The sequence below is a fragment of the Bison bison genome, unplaced genomic scaffold (genome assembly GCF_000754665.1).
Source record: "Bison bison bison isolate TAMUID 2011002044 unplaced genomic scaffold, Bison_UMD1.0 scf7180017864190, whole genome shotgun sequence".
Classification (NCBI taxonomy): domain Eukaryota; kingdom Metazoa; phylum Chordata; class Mammalia; order Artiodactyla; family Bovidae; genus Bison; species Bison bison.
Genome location: NW_011494762.1, coordinates 866,363 through 882,173, shown reverse-complemented (window position 1 = coordinate 882,173; position 15,811 = coordinate 866,363). Strand labels below are relative to the sequence as shown.

The 15,811-nt window shown below is 36.8% G+C and overlaps 1 protein-coding gene across 5 annotated transcripts in view; it reads left to right on the top strand.

Annotated features, from left to right (window-relative positions):
• The window catches only part of METTL8 (methyltransferase like 8), an 85,326-nt gene that overhangs the window by 60,878 nt on the left and 8,637 nt on the right, over positions 1 to 15,811 (top strand). For all 5 annotated transcript variants that reach the window (XM_010843806.1, XM_010843807.1, XM_010843810.1 and 2 more), the window contains exons 4-5: positions 9,169 to 9,539; positions 10,796 to 10,845. In XM_010843806.1, coding sequence (XP_010842108.1) covers positions 9,169 to 9,539; positions 10,796 to 10,845 — 421 coding nt within the window. The remainder of the gene's footprint in view (positions 1 to 9,168; positions 9,540 to 10,795; positions 10,846 to 15,811) is intronic.

Genomic DNA, 15,811 nt, shown 5'->3' with positions numbered 1-15,811 from the left:
GCAAGGAGGTCCAGCCAGTCCACTTTGAAGGAGATCAGCCCTGGGATTTCTTTGGAAGGAATGATGCTAAAGCTGAAACTCGAGTACTTTGGCCACCTCATGTGAAGAGTTGACTCATTGGAAAAGACTCTGATGCTGGGAGGGATTGGGGGCAGGAGAAGAAGGGGACGACAGAGGATGAGATGGCTGGATGGCATCATTGACTCGATGGACATGAGTCTGAGTGAACTCCGGGAGTTGGTGATGGACAGGGAGGCATGGCGTGCTGAGATTCATGGGGTCGCAAAGAGTTGGACACGACTGAGCGACTGATCTGATCTGATCTGATCTGATAAATGAGTTTTCACAAAAATCAGTGAATTTTCCCAATACCCTAATTAAGAAACAGAAAATTATCAGTAATCCAGAAACTTCCTCATGCTGTGTCCCAAATTACTTTCCTAAACCCCTAAGACTCCACATAGAGCACCCACTATTCTGGCTACTAATACCATAAATTATTTTTTCCAGAACAACTTGGTTCTGGTCACCATCATTTCTCAATCACTTATGTAGCAATATCAGTGTACCTGTTAGCTAGAACAAGAGGCAGCAAACTGTGGCCATGGGCCAAATTCAGCCCACTGTCTGTTTTTATAAATAAAGTTTTATTGGAGCACATACTCATTTGTTAACATTGCCCATGGCTGCTTTAGAGGTATATCTAAAGAGCTGAATAGTTGAAAAGACTCTATATAGCCCACACAGACTACTTATAATCTGGCCCTTTACAGAAAAAGTTTGCCAACCCCTGAGATAGAATTTTGTTTCCACATTCATCAGCGGTCTTGAAATTCCCCAGGAAGAAATGTTTGCATTCCTCCTCTGTTCAAGCCAAGTATAGTAAAAATCACTAACCCCACTGGTAGTTAACTATTGTTCTGGTGACTTTAGTCTACACTTGAGGCTAAAGTTTGAAGCAAAGGGTGCTGTTGAAACTGAGCTAGTGAAACAGCCCTCATTAACTGCCCTTTACCAGTGAAGGGGGCAGTGTGGCCCTATCTTATCCTCTGCTATCATTTGCTGTCCCTCAGAGCTAGTTTTCCTTCCTTACCGTAAGCATGAATGTGTCCTGAAGGATGAACAGGAAAGGAGAGCACCTGATCCACAGTGGAACCATTCTATTTTTATGAGCTCCAGCCATGCAGTCCCAGAATGGGATGTGGCCAGGGAGTGTTGGGGTTGGATTTGAGAGTGCATACCAGTGGCAATTCTGCTTACAAATCAGCCAACATTGCATTCCTTTGCAGGAACTCTGTCACACTGTTTCTGAGGAAGTATAATTTTGCTTCTTTGCCAGCAGCTGCACAGACATATTTTCCACATTACTCAAGCTTCTGCTAGTGGCCACCTGGATATGACAGAGAGAATCAAGCCTAAACAGAATTAAAAGATATCAGTCATCTTAATTCTTTTCCAGGAAGTTAAAAATTATCCATAGTTTATTTCCTGAGAATATGAAAAACCAAGGATTTTTTTTCATGCTCTTTTGAATATTTCTGTTTAGAACATAAATAGATGAACAGTGCTGATAATGTTCCCTTAAAGTGCTCTATATGTGGCTGCCTATTTTGGCCTATTTATGTTAACAATGAACTTGAGTGAAGCTAATGAGGAGGTTATTTTCAGGCCTTGGAAACCGCAGTAAAGGAAAATGACAGTTCCCACAGAACCATAATGTGACTGAAATAGAAAGGTGGTGACTGGCCCTTCTCTACAGAAGCAGGAAAAGCAAGCTGGAGAGGACTGATGATACTCCTTTGAAGCGTTTGGTTTGCGTATTAGCATGTCCAGTCTCTTTCTGAGCAAGTTTTCTGGCTGCTGTGGAGACACAGAACAAAAGAATTCATTTAAAAATGCCTCCCAGTGATCGAGGCTTCTGTTGGGTCCCTACCCCCATAACACTCCTCAGTGCAGTGGACTTTATACATGTCAGAGAACCGCTACAAGGAGAGGAACCCACAATGAGGGTGACCACTTAAGCAAGGTTGCACAGAGCAGCAACCAAGGCAACTGCTGCGCGTGGCGAAGAAAGAAAGAAAACTTCTGTCCTGAGGAACCATGTTGAGTGACAGGACGTTACAGTGAGACCAGATACATACCAGCCCCCCACTCCAGTCTCCACCAGGGATCATCAAGCTGCAGGTCTGCAGAAGCCCTTGGTGAGGCTCCTAATTGGGTATTTAATGTCTCTGATGTATATAGGTCAAGGTGAAGAGATCCATTTAAAAGCTCTATTCCCAAATGTTGTGAAAACCCAAAGGAAGCTATGACCCGGTTCTTCTCCCACTGCCCCTGTTAACCACTGTCTCTCTCTTTTTTGTATATATTTATTTTTATTTGTTTGGCTGCATGGGTTCGTAGTTGTGGCATGTGGGATCTTATTCCCCAACCAGAGATCAAACCCAGGCCCCCTGCATTGGGAGCACAAAGTCTTAGCCACTGGACCACCAGGGAAGTCCCTACCATCTCTTCTTATCCAGGAGGGTCCTAAATCTTTGAAAAAGCCAATTTTATCTCATCGCAAATTATTCCACTTACAGAATAGTATATAGCATGAGCCTTGTGTATTGATTTTGTCTTACTTATTTTAATGCCACTAGGAGGAGGTGCTGGTTGTTCTCCCATGCTGATCAGCTCTCTGGCACCTTCCTTTTGGTCTCTGTGTGTCAGTCTCTCCTGTCACTCCCATTTCCCATTTCTCGTCTATTGTCTCAGCTGTTGGTGAGAACTGAAGTCCGGAAACACCCTCACAATTCTGAAAGTAAGAACTTATCTGTCACGAGTGAGACAGTATTTTGCTGTACAGTGGCGGACATTTTCATTCCTGTGATTAAAACGTAAAGCATCTAGGCTATCGTTAGCAATATTTCTTTCAATTAGATGCTCAGATTAATGATTTGTGATTCCACATTTCCTTTTGGTAATTTATTTTAAATTTTATAATAGCTCAGATTTCTTTTTAAAGCAGATTAATTCAGAGAAATGAGAAAGATACATTTGGCAGTTTTTGAGTTAATATGATTATGTTTTTAATTTCCTAAAAACATTTCTAGTGTGTTATATCTCAGCTGGTAATTTAGCAAGTGTAATGGGTTTTTTAAACTTAATAACAAATGCAGCTGCCATTTTTACTTTAAAATACCCTTGTAAATAACTACGTACCTAGGATGAGTTACCTATGTCAAGAAAATTAGTAAAAGAATCCCACTATACCTTCCTTTGTGAATACCTTGCCACTTGAGAGTGTCCTGTGTGAGAAAAAATAGAGTAGCTTAAAGTTTTGTGTGCTGATAAATTTAGAGTACTTGTTTATAGGTCAGCTTTGGTTGTTAATTTCATACTGTGCTCAGACTTTAAATTTCATAACTTAAGAGTTTTATTTTATTAGACAATTAACTTTATCAATGACATGTGGAAATTTCCAACTTTGAGAGCTTAGGTGTTTGTGTAATTGCTGTACAAAAACGGCTTTAAAATGACTTTTGTTACATTGCAACTTAGAATAAATTTTCATAATTTGTACTAATATGTCAGATACATAGGTCGTTTAATTCAGTTTTTTTACTTGTGATATTCAGTGTGATTCAGAGTGAATTCTGAATATTTAAGTATGGTTAGTGTGTCATAGGCTTTCTTCCCCTCAGCAGTATTGAATTGAATAAATGAATAATTGAGAAGTTGTTTCATCTGACTGTAGTTAAACAGATCACTACACCTCTTTTATCGCCGTTGGCATAGAGCAATTAACTCTGAGTTGGTAACCTAAGAAAGTGAAGGGAAATTTTTATCCTCCAGGAAAAATTGATATCCCTGTTTAAAAAGTCAGCTGGACAAGATATAGACAAGGCTGATTTCTCCACATTGTATTCTTTTATCATTATTGGATTTACCATGAGTGAAACAGAGGTTTAAACTAAACTTTTCTCTCATGGTCAGAAAAGTCACTCATCCAGTTCCCCTGATACCACAGATACTCTTGCAGTTCACAAAATTAAATTAAACATTGGATGTGTTTACCTTGTCTCACAGCCATAATTATGAGTTTGATTGAGCTTCCTTGGGGTCTCAGAAGCTGTTATACATTGCTGGGAACTGTGGAATTGTCAGCATTGATTGAAGGTACTGCTGAAAGCACAACTTGAAAACACACACAAAAAAAGAAACCCCCAAAACCCAGTTCCAGTCCAGTAGCCTTTATCCAAGCCCATTCTGTTTTGTTTCTGTTTTGTTGCTGTCCCACAAACCCATCTATTCTCATAGAACATTTTATGTTCCCATTGCTCATCATAATTTCATTATGCAGCCTTGCATAGTTTATTGTTTATATAATTCAAATGGAGTTTAATTAATTCTGTATTTCTGATCTGCCTTTATGTAGGTTCACTCCAATCAGCATTATTTTTACTGTTCTGTTATACTGATTATAAGTCATACTGAGGTTTTAATTTCAACTTGATGCTTCATAATATGAGGAAGTACAAAATCAGGAAAACATTATTTTCAGAGGTATTTTGGAGGAGGTTAATCTTGATTTTGTGTTAGAAGGCAATATAATGGTTAACAGCATAAAGTCTGATAGACTTAGTTCAGGTCCTAGCTCTGGTGGATGACCTTGGGCAAATTTTTTATCCCCTCTAACCTTGAACTTCTTTGTCTATAATAATATGTATGTCTGAGAGGTATTGTTAGGATTAAATGGGGAAAAAAATCCAAGTAAGGCATTTGACATAGTGCCTGGCACAAAATAAACACTCAGTATATACTATTGTTGCTATTTTTAATGCTGCTGTTATTGGTACAATGATTTATGTGATTGTTTGTTTGTTTTCTCCTAATTCCTGAGTGGGAAATACTTGAAAAAGCTTGAAAGTATATATATTAGCAGACTGTGACCACCATCTTTTAGTAGTAATCAGATCCTTTTTAAAGATTGGATAAGCTCGGGTTGAATTTAGGTGCTTGATATATTTAGTCTCTGAACCAGATTCTAGTCACCTCACTGCAGGTTTATTTTCATGATAAACTGTAGAAATTAAACAGTAGGACAAGCTCATATTTATGACAGCAGTCTGATCCAAGATTTTGCAGTTTGTAGAACTATAATGTTTGTTGTTTAGTCGCTAAGTCATGTCCAACTCTGTGTGACCCCACGGCCTGTAGCCCCCTCAGGCTCCTCTGTCCATGGGATTCTCCAGGCAAGAATACTGGAGTGGGGTGCCATTTGTTAATGTTCTCCATAAATTCATGGGATTTAATAGGAAAGTACATAGACTTTTTAGAACTTGAACATAGAGATATCTTTTAGGAAAGTAGAATGAAGACTTCAACCAAGATTCTTTATCTTTGTATAAGATGCAGATAAAACTTTGCAGATATTACTCAGCCATAAAAAGGAATGAAATTGTGTCATATGTAGAGACATGGATATACCTAGAGACTGACATACACAGTGAAGTAAGTCAGAAAGAGAAAAATATCATATATTAATGCATATATGTGAAATCTAGAAAATGGTATACATAATTTTACTTGCAAAGCAGAAATGGAGACACAGACATAGGGAACAGACATATGGGTACCACGCAGGAAAGGGCAGGGGCGTGGGATGAACTGAGAGGTTGGGATTGACGTATATATACCATTATGCATAAAATAGATAACGAATGAGAACCTACTGTATAGCATAGGGAACTCTACTCGGGGTTCTGTAGTGACCTAAATGGAAAGGAAATCCAAAAGAGAGGGCATATATGTGTACATATGGCTGATTGACTTTGCTGTACAACGGAAACTGACACAGCAGTAAAGCAACTGTACTCCAATTTAAAAAGCAAAAAAAAAAACCAAAAAACCTTTGCCAAAGAAGAACTACCTAATAATTGTTAAATTATTTTAACAATTTAGCACTCCAGATTTCCATCTGATGGTTATAAATGAATATAAATTTTAAAATTGTAGTCAGTGCAATTTTAAAGATGCAGACCATTCTGTGTGAAGTTTTTCTCTTAATATTATTATCCTTTAAATTTCAGTTGCTGCATAAGATTACTGTGTTTTGCCATGCATGGTTTGCTTGATCATTCCAAAGTTGAGGCTGTTTGAGTTATTTCCCATTTTTTCTTATAATAAGTAATACTGCTAGGAACATCTTTTCTTTCAAGTTACTCCCCTGCTGTCTATCTCTTCCTCTGCCAGTTAATTCTAAGGGGGATAGTGCCACAAATTAATCACTTGTAGTGTTAACATTCTAGTTACTAATAGGTTCAAACTCACTTCAAAAGTAGCTCGGTATTGGAAACTCAGATACTAGAGATTTGACTAAATATAGGTCTTCTTAAGTGGGTTGCTTTTTATTAAACAGAAGAATCTTTTACCAGCACAGAGTGAGTTACAAAGAGAGTTTTTAAGATAAAAGGAAGAAGAGAAGGTATGAGAAGACTGGGGAAATTTGACAGTTTCCTAATTCCTCCTGAGTCTGATTTTCAGAATGTTGTTTTGTTTTCTTACACAGTATATCAGGCACACTCCCAATTTTTTTGAGTTGAGATAGAACTATTTTTAAAATATACAACAATTTTAGATTAACCATAAATAGCCTTCCTCCCATTATTTGGACACGGCTTAGCAACTAAACCACCACCACCACCCATTAGTACAGATGTGAGCGAGCATGTTTTGGACTTCAACATCACATAATTCTTTTGTTACAGAGATCTACTTTCATTTCTCAGACCTTAAATAAAGATAGGAGTTTCTGTCTTTCAAGCAGTCCTGCTGCCAGATACAATTCAGCCTTGATGGGAAGGAAGTCTTGTGGCTAAATGGGTGGAGATCCATGGTACAAGGCCATAAAGATAAAAGTGGAAAGAAAAGGAAAACTATAAGGGTTTCAGGACAGGGTTCTGTAACAAAGACAAAACTGACTGTAGGCAACTGCTTGTTCTCAGCATAGGAGCTTCTTTAAAATTATGAAAGAAAAGAGTCTGTTGTTTTTAGTTTTAGTTTAATTTTTTTGGGGGTGTTGAGAATAGATAATCAAAATTTACATGGATCAAAATTCAAATGAAAATTCTCTCTGAAACCCTGGTCCCCAACCACTCAGTTCTACTCTTGAGAGGCAACCAGTATGACTAATTATGTGATTATCCTGCCCAAAGACTTCTGTTCATGTAACACATGTGTTTTTCCTCCTTTTTTTCCCTAAAAAATAGTTTTTTTTCCCCTAAAAAATAGCATCATATACATACTGTTCTACATTTTGCTTTCTCACATAACATTAAGTCTTGGAAATTATTCTACAACAACGGAACATTTTTAAAAATTTTTGAAAGCACTTTAAAAATGTCATGTGTCTCAGTTCAGTTCAGTTGCTCAGTCGTGTCCAACTCTGCAACCCCGTGGACTGCAGCATGCCAGGCTTCCCTGACCATCACCAACTCCCGGAGCTTGCTCAAACTCATGTCCATTGAGTCGGTGATGCCATCCAACCATCTCATCCTCTGTCATCCCCTTCTCCTCCTGCCTTCACTCTTTCCCAGCGTCAGGGTCTTTTCCAATGAGTCAGTTCTTTGTATCAAGTGGCCAAAGGATTGGAGTTTCCGCTTTAGCATCAGTCCTTCCAGTGAATATTCAGGACTGATTTCCTTTAGAATTGACTGGTTTGATCTCCTTGCAGTCCAGGGGACTCTCAAGAGTCTTCTCCAATACCACAGTTCAAAAGCATCAATTCTTCAGTGCTCACCTTTTTTTATGGTCCAACTCTCACATCCATACGTGACTACTAGAAAAACCATAGCTTGACTAGACAGACCTTTGTTGGCAAAGTAATGTCTCTGCTTTTTAATATACTGTCTAGGTTGGTCATAGCTTTTCTTCCAAGGAGCAAGCGTCTTTTAATTTCACGGCTGCTGCACTGATTGAAAGTAATTCTTAAGCCAGGGTTTATGTCTGGTACATCATAGTATCCAAGAAATGTTTCTTGAATGAGTGTGTGAGAAAGTAAGCAAATTAGTGATTATGTTAATTTAACATACAGATAGAAAGAGGCAGAAAGCTAAGAATTTCTGGAAGGTCTGAGAATGTTGACCTGACCCTGATGCTGGGACCCAGGGTTAACATCTAAAGAATGACATCACAAAATGCATATCTGCTTTTAAATTGCATCAGAAATTCTCTTTAAGGCTTCATATTAGGAGATATCAATATGAAGAGATGCTCTGGAGGTGGCTGAAGAATGGAGTTGTGGGGTGGACGTGTGGTCCTGGTTCTACTATGACAGGGCTCCAGCACCCAGACAAGTGGGTTCATCTCTCTGTGTGTCCTTACTTCAAATGCAAAACAAGGAGGTTGGAGTAGATTATTTCAGTGCACCATTCTAGCTTAAGATTACATCATTTATTATTCCACAGTTTCCTGTTTGATTACCAGTTTGCACAGACATTTGTTACGTTGAAACTACATTTATAGCGACATAAAAAGTAAGGTTATCATTTCTCCAAGAAAATAAAGATACTTACAGGGTTATTGGTAAAAATGTGATTTTTTTAATGTGATTATTAAGATTTCAAGATTACTCTAAAAAGTAGTTTGCAGTTATTATATTCCTCACAAAAATTTATCAGCTAAACAATTGAGACAGAAGCAAATTTACCAGGAAAAGCCCAAGTACCCCACACATTGACACATTTTGAGAGGATTAATACTCTGTAGTTTTAACCTTTAAGAGGTTTTAAAAAAAATCAGATAAGTAAAAATTACTGTAATATTATTCAATAGTAAATATAATTGTTATAAATGAATAGTATATGTAATATATTCAATAGTATTTAATTATTAAATGCTTCCCAGGTGGCGCTAGTGGTAAAGAATCCACCTGCCAGTGCAGGAGATGCAAGAGACACAGGTTCGATCCCTGGGTCAGGAAGATCCCTTGGGGAAATGGCAACCCACTTCACTGTTCTTGCCTGGAAAATTCCATAGACAAAGGAGCCTGGTGGGTCACAGTCCATGGGGCCACCAAGAGTCAGTCACGACTGAGCGACTTTAATATATTTAGTTATTAAAATAATAACTAATGTTACATATAATTCATAATAAAATAAATCTTTTTTTTCCTCTTTATTTTAGTTAAGTATGAGAGTGAAGCCAGTAAATATTGGGACACGTTTTACAAGATTCATAAGAATAAGTTTTTCAAAGATCGTAATTGGCTATTGAGGGAATTTCCTGAAATTCTTCCAGTTGGTCAGAAAACTGAAGAGAAGGTGAAAGAATTATCATGGAATCATGTAAAAATTAATGCTGAAAGTTTTTTCTCAAAAATGCACTGCCCTACTATGCCTGAAGAAAAAAATCATTATAAAGAAAGTTCTGGCTCATCAGACGGTCAAAGCAAAGCAGGATCTGACTTTTCTAAACTGGATTCTGAAGAATACAGAGAAAGACCTCTGAAGACTGAATTGTTTCCTGGTAGCAATGCTGCTTTCAGAATCCTTGAGGTATGGTACTACAGGGGAAAAATTTTTTAATGTACATCACATATTACTTTATTAATGATCCAGATTCTTTAGAGGGAAAATGATCAAAGAACTGTGTACTTTTGTGCATAAAAATTACGTAAGGGACTCATATCTTTAATCAGTCAGGTTTTAAGTTTGTGATTTATTCTTAAGTTTTTCTGCTTTAATTTCTAACTTGAAGGCAGTTTCTGTTATTACCCACTTGTAGATGAAATAGAAATAAGTGAAGTATGTAATTTGCTATAATCTGGTGTAGACCTTGATTTTCCATTTTAGAAAAAGAAAACTTTTCCTTCTGATTATAAACATAATAGATGCTGATTACAGAGAATTTGGTACAGAGAAAGAATAAACAATCCCATAAAGAAAGGATTTAACCACTGTTAACATTTAACTTTTTTCTCCCTTTGTTTATACTGTTTTATATAGTTGAGCTATACTATATCTGCATTTTAGGGTTTTTATTTGTATTTAACATAACATAAGCAGTTTTCCCTATCTTTAAAAATTCTCTATAAGCATTTTCATGGCTGAAAAATACTAAGTGAAATACTGATTCTACTTATCTGTTTTCACTTGACTGGGCATTTAAATTGTTTTCAGGTTTTGTACAGCAAGTATCTTCAGGTGTAGACTTTTCTGTATTTTCTTTTATTATTTGGGTTCAATTGACTTGTTCATAACTTATTAAAATTTTTAATATTGTTAAAATATATTGCCATATTGCTTTCTAAGAAATTGTACTAATACCAATTTACAGCAGTGTAGGTCTGTCTCGTCACACCCTCATTGATTAGAACAATCTTATTTTTAAGATTATTGTTAGACAAAAGCTATATTTTAATTTGCATTCCTTTGATTGTTAAATAGGTCATATAGTTCTTCAGATGTTTAGAAACCATTTGTTCTTCTGTCATCTACTTATTTCCTTTATTTATTAGGTTGTGTGTTTTTAATGAGCTCTGCCCTTTATCATATTTAATTCAAATATTTTTTTCACAGTGTGTTTGTCACCTTTTAGTTTGGTTCATTTGGGGGTTTGGTATGTAAAAATTTTAAATAGTCACATTTCTCAGTACATATTATTTTTGTGATTTATTCCATTTTGAGCTTAGACAACTCTCCTATAGACAAAGATTCAGAACATTTCTTTTAGTTTTTTTAAGTAAAAATCTGACATTGGTGAGGAAAATTTAACTTTATTTTCATGATACTTGTTTATTTTTTGATTTTAGGTTGGCTGTGGTGCTGGGAATAGTGTTTTTCCAATTCTGAACACTTTGCAGTGAGTTTTAGAATTTTCTCCTACAAAATTCTGCATATGTATGGGATATTGAGAAATTCTTGGAAAATGTTGTCATATATATACCAATAGTGTCCTTGTTCCCATATAAACAATGACTAAACCAAATTTCAAAAGAAGTGGCTTGGTCTTAGTATCTAATTTCATGTGAACTGAGAATTACTCTGGAAATAATATTTCACAGACATAGGTTGTCCACCATGAGTTGAAGTAATTTTTTAAGCTTGTGCTTATGTAGATGAGAGAGTAAGAAATGAGCAAGAGATTTGATCCTTCTGCTAAGCTGGGAGTTGCTGAACTTAGAGATTTATTTACTCCTCCAGGTTACTTAGGTGTCATTTTACACATAGAGAATTGAGTTTAAAGCTTACACTTTATTTTATGTAAGGTTCAGACTCATTTTATTTTGTCATCACTTCTGGAGTCACACCAAGGATAAAACCTTCCTATAGAGTTGAAATGACTCTCTAGAGCTGAAATTTTTGGAGTTATAACACCTAACCCCAAGATTCATAAAGGGAGAAGTCCGTGATAGGAGCAGAGATGTTCTCTTGACCTGACCTTCCTGTTCACCACCTCACCAATGTGTTTTAGTAGGTGATGAAGAAGACACATCTTACAAAACTTTTACTCCTTTTACCTGTGGCTGGTCTGTCAAGTGCCTATTTTTTTTAAGTTTACACACTAGCTTTCTGATTATCATTTTTCCATTATAAAATTAACATAAGCACATTGTAGAACTTTCCCATTAGAGGAAAAGTAGGTGGGAAGGAATCACCCATTATTCCCACCATCAAAACATCAAAACATAGCTGCTGATAGAATTTACTATGCATATTTTAAAATTTATTAAAGTCTTTTTTTAACTTTCCATTGTGAACATGTATTTCAGAAAAATTGAGTAATACAGTATATTCTCCTATAGCTACCACCTTGTTTCAGCAGTTACTTACGTAAGGCCAACATCATGACACATTATTTTTATGAACTTATGATGGATCTCCAAAAAACAAGACATTCCTAATTGTTATTATAAACCTAACATAATAAAAAATAATTCCATAATATCATCAAATTACCAGTTAAAGTGTCTGGCCAGAAGTGATACTGGCCAATTTGCAGTTCTGAATGGCCTTTTGCTTTCAAGATTTATTTTCTTTGTTTTCCTTTTCCCATTTCTAGGCCAAAATTTCCTGTTCTTATACCACATAGCCAGATTCCTTCACCCTAGTGTTCTCTGAACTTGTAATATACGTAGATCTACTACATTGGTAGTTGATTATGTGTTACTCTGTGAAAAGCAAAGCAAAGTCGCTCAGTCGTGTCCAACTCTTTGTGACCCCGTGGACTGTAGCCTTCCACGCTCCTCTGTCCATGGGATTTTCCAGGCAAGAGTAATGGAGTGGGTTGCTATTTCCTTCTCCAGAGGATCTTCCCAACCCAGGGATCAAACCTGGGTCTCCTGCATTGTAGGCAGACGCTTTACCATTTGAGCCACCAGGGAAGATATTACTCTATGACTCATCTCAAATTATTATTTAGCATATCATTTCCTTATATCTTCTTTATTCAGCTACTATTTATATATTTCTTGAGGTAAAGAGCATAACGTATTCTAATTTGGTTTTCCAGGTAGCCTAACAATGTAATATAGATAGATAGACAGAGCTCGGTACATACTGACTGGTTGATATCTCTGATTCCCCACTTGTTAGTTGTATTTTTTCCCCCTTCTGCTTCTCCATCTGACTAATAATTGCAGGCTCTTGCCTCCTCACCCCCTGACTCTTTCTTTTTGACTGGGTCTTTTTTTGGCCTCATATTCGTATTTTAGAAATCACTGTAACTCAATAACCTGAGATAATTGATTCATCTTTAAAAGGCAACTAGTGATTAGCCTTCCAAAGGGAGGATTAAACTTTTTTTCCCCACCGAAGAAATTATGTTTTATTACTTTTGGAGATCATAGAATTATTATTTTACATTTTCAGAATATTTTACCATAATTAGATCTCCAGAATTGAGAGGTCATATCATTCTCTAAGGATCATTTAATTCTTAAACCTCCTGCCAAGAGAGTGCTTGATGGTGTGGTAGTAGTAGTGATATTTACACCTGTTTCCTGGGAGAAGGGCCAAGACAGTCAGCTGATTTTAAAGAAAAGCCCTGGAAAATCATTGAGTGGTCACAAGACCAACTTGGGCTGCTGATGCAGTGGGAATTCAGTCTCAGAGGTCATGTTGCTGTCTGGTAGGACACATGGCAAATGGCACAAGCTTTCCTTTAGCTACTAAACTGTTCTGTATCTTGTGGTTGTTTAATAATTTCTGCACAAGGGTAGATTGCATGCCTTTCATAATGAGCTAGATGTGCCAATGTCCAGAGAAGCATTTTGAGCTTTATGGAAGTTTTTACAAAAGCATATAAGTTCTTACATTTTTAAGTTCCTGGAAGGCAGAGGCAGATATTCCTTTGATAATAATGATTGTGATGATGATAGCAAGAATAATAAAAATGACATTTTTTTAACGTTTATTAGGTGCTTACTCTGAGTCAGGCATTTTTCTATAAACTTTACCTATCTGAGTCCATTCTATCCTCACAACCAACTTAGATGCCATATTTTATCTCTATTAGGAGTTTGGGACTGACATATGTACTACTACTATATTTAAAATAGCTAACAAGGACTTACTGTTTAGCACAAGGAACTCTGCTCAATATTCTGTAACAACCTAAAAGGGGAAAGAATTTGAAAAAGAATATATACGTGTATGTGTATAGCTGAATCACCTTGCTGTACACCTGAAACTAACACAACATTGTTAATCAACTATACTCAAATATAAAATAATTTAAAAAATAAAGATGAGGACACAAATTACAGAGAGCTTACGTAACTCATCCATGGTTACCCAACTAAGTGGTAGAGCTGGGATTCAACCCTAGGCAGTCTGGTTTCAGAGCCCTTGCCCTTAGCCAGCATATCATGTAGTACTAATAATATATGTATCTAAGTATTTACTGAGACATTTCAAACATGTGTGACCACCCAAGAAATTACGAGTCACAAATATATGGATTTCCTAGGAAACAATAAGGATGCATGCTGCAATAAAGCACTATTTTTATATGTGAAGTCACTCAGTCATGTTTGACTCTTTGTAACCCCATAGACTGTAGCCTGCCAGGCTCCTTCGTCCATGGAATTTTCCAGGCAAGGATACTGGAGGGGGTTGCCATTTCCTTCTCCAGGGGATCTTCCTGACCCAGGAATCAAACTCTGGTCTCCTGCACTGCTGGCAGAGTCTACTGTCTGAGCCACCAGGGAGGCATTTTTAAATGGGTTGAATGAAAAAGAAAAGCAGCACAAGTTTTAACTTTGATTCAGTATTGGTTAACTTTTCATAACCAAATCCTATTCATCATATGTTCATTTATTTGGACAGATCTTAATTTGAATTAAAATTCCTAGTGCCACAGAGTGGCACTGTATGTGAATACTATACTGTATATGAGAATTCTATATGTTAATGTAGTATTCATCATTGAGTAGCCTTTAAGAGAGTAATATCAGTCTGGGTGAGCTTTTGCTAAATGCATGTTTGGGCTTGTATTCCATATTTATTTAGAAATCCTCCTTGCCTAATATGCCTCCTGAATCAGATTAGGAGTTCTAATTATGTCCTTCAAAGCCCATATATCCTTCCTCATATTCTAAATCACCTCTGCTTCTCATCCCTGGTATGTGATTCCCACCTGTAAACCCTTCCCCTCTTCCCACTTAGCAATTCCATCCTCCCCCTTCAAAATTCTTAAACTTTGGCCTGACAGTGCCTGCCTTATCCACACTTCTATGGAAATTATGTCCCCAGCTAGGCTATAAAATCCACAAAAACCAATACCATACCTGTAATTACTGTTTAAGGACATACTAATCACTTGTCATTCAGACACAGTGTGAAGCAAGATGATTCAAGAATTCTTTTGATAATAGCGTGTAAGATATGATCAGGAAGAGTACTGACGCACAAAATTCAAAGTCCAGTTGACTATTGAACACTGCAGGTGATTAATCCACAAAAATTTATACTCAACCCTTTGTATTTGTGGTTCCTCCATATCTGCAGATTCAGCCAACCACAGATCATATAGTACTTAGTATTTACTGTTATCCACGTGTAATTGACCTAGAAGTTCAAACTTGCATTGTTTAAGGGCCAGCTAAATGTGCCGCCCGTTAGTAACCATGGCTCAGCCATCGTTAGTGAATTTCAGGCAAAACACTTACCTAAGTTCAGTGGAGGCCATTTAAAATTAGTCAAGATTTTTATATGGATAAATATCCCCCCTCAAAAAAAAAACCCTTAATTTACTTCATTTGCATATTCTAAATAAAGCACTGAGTCTTAGAGACGTTAAGTCTAATTCCGTGTTAATAAGTGGCAAATCCGGGATTTAAAAAGATGTACAATTGGCTGCCAAATCCCACACTCTTACTATTTTATTAGTTTCATTTACTACTTTGTATTTTAATGCTTGGTCCATATATGGGGCTCAGTAAAAGTTTGAAAATCATTTGAAAAGATAACAAAAATTAATATACAAATGTTTTATTATTTTTAGAAGTTGTATGTACATGGTATTAATATAAACATATTTAATAGCATGTAACTACAACTGCTAAAATATATATATATATTTTTTCATATGTATATACATCATCTTCGGAGCATCAGAGCCTCTGTGAGAGACCCAGGAACAAATAAGTGTACACACAGGAAAAGGAATGAGGCGCCAACAGACATGGGGTGGAGGGTCCTTGGAGAGAAAAGAACTTGGCTAAGCTGAGAGGCGGAGAAGGCAATGGCACCCCACTCCAGTACTTTTGCCTAGAAAATCCCATGGACAGAGGAGCCTGGTAGGCTGCAGTCCATGGGGTTGCTAG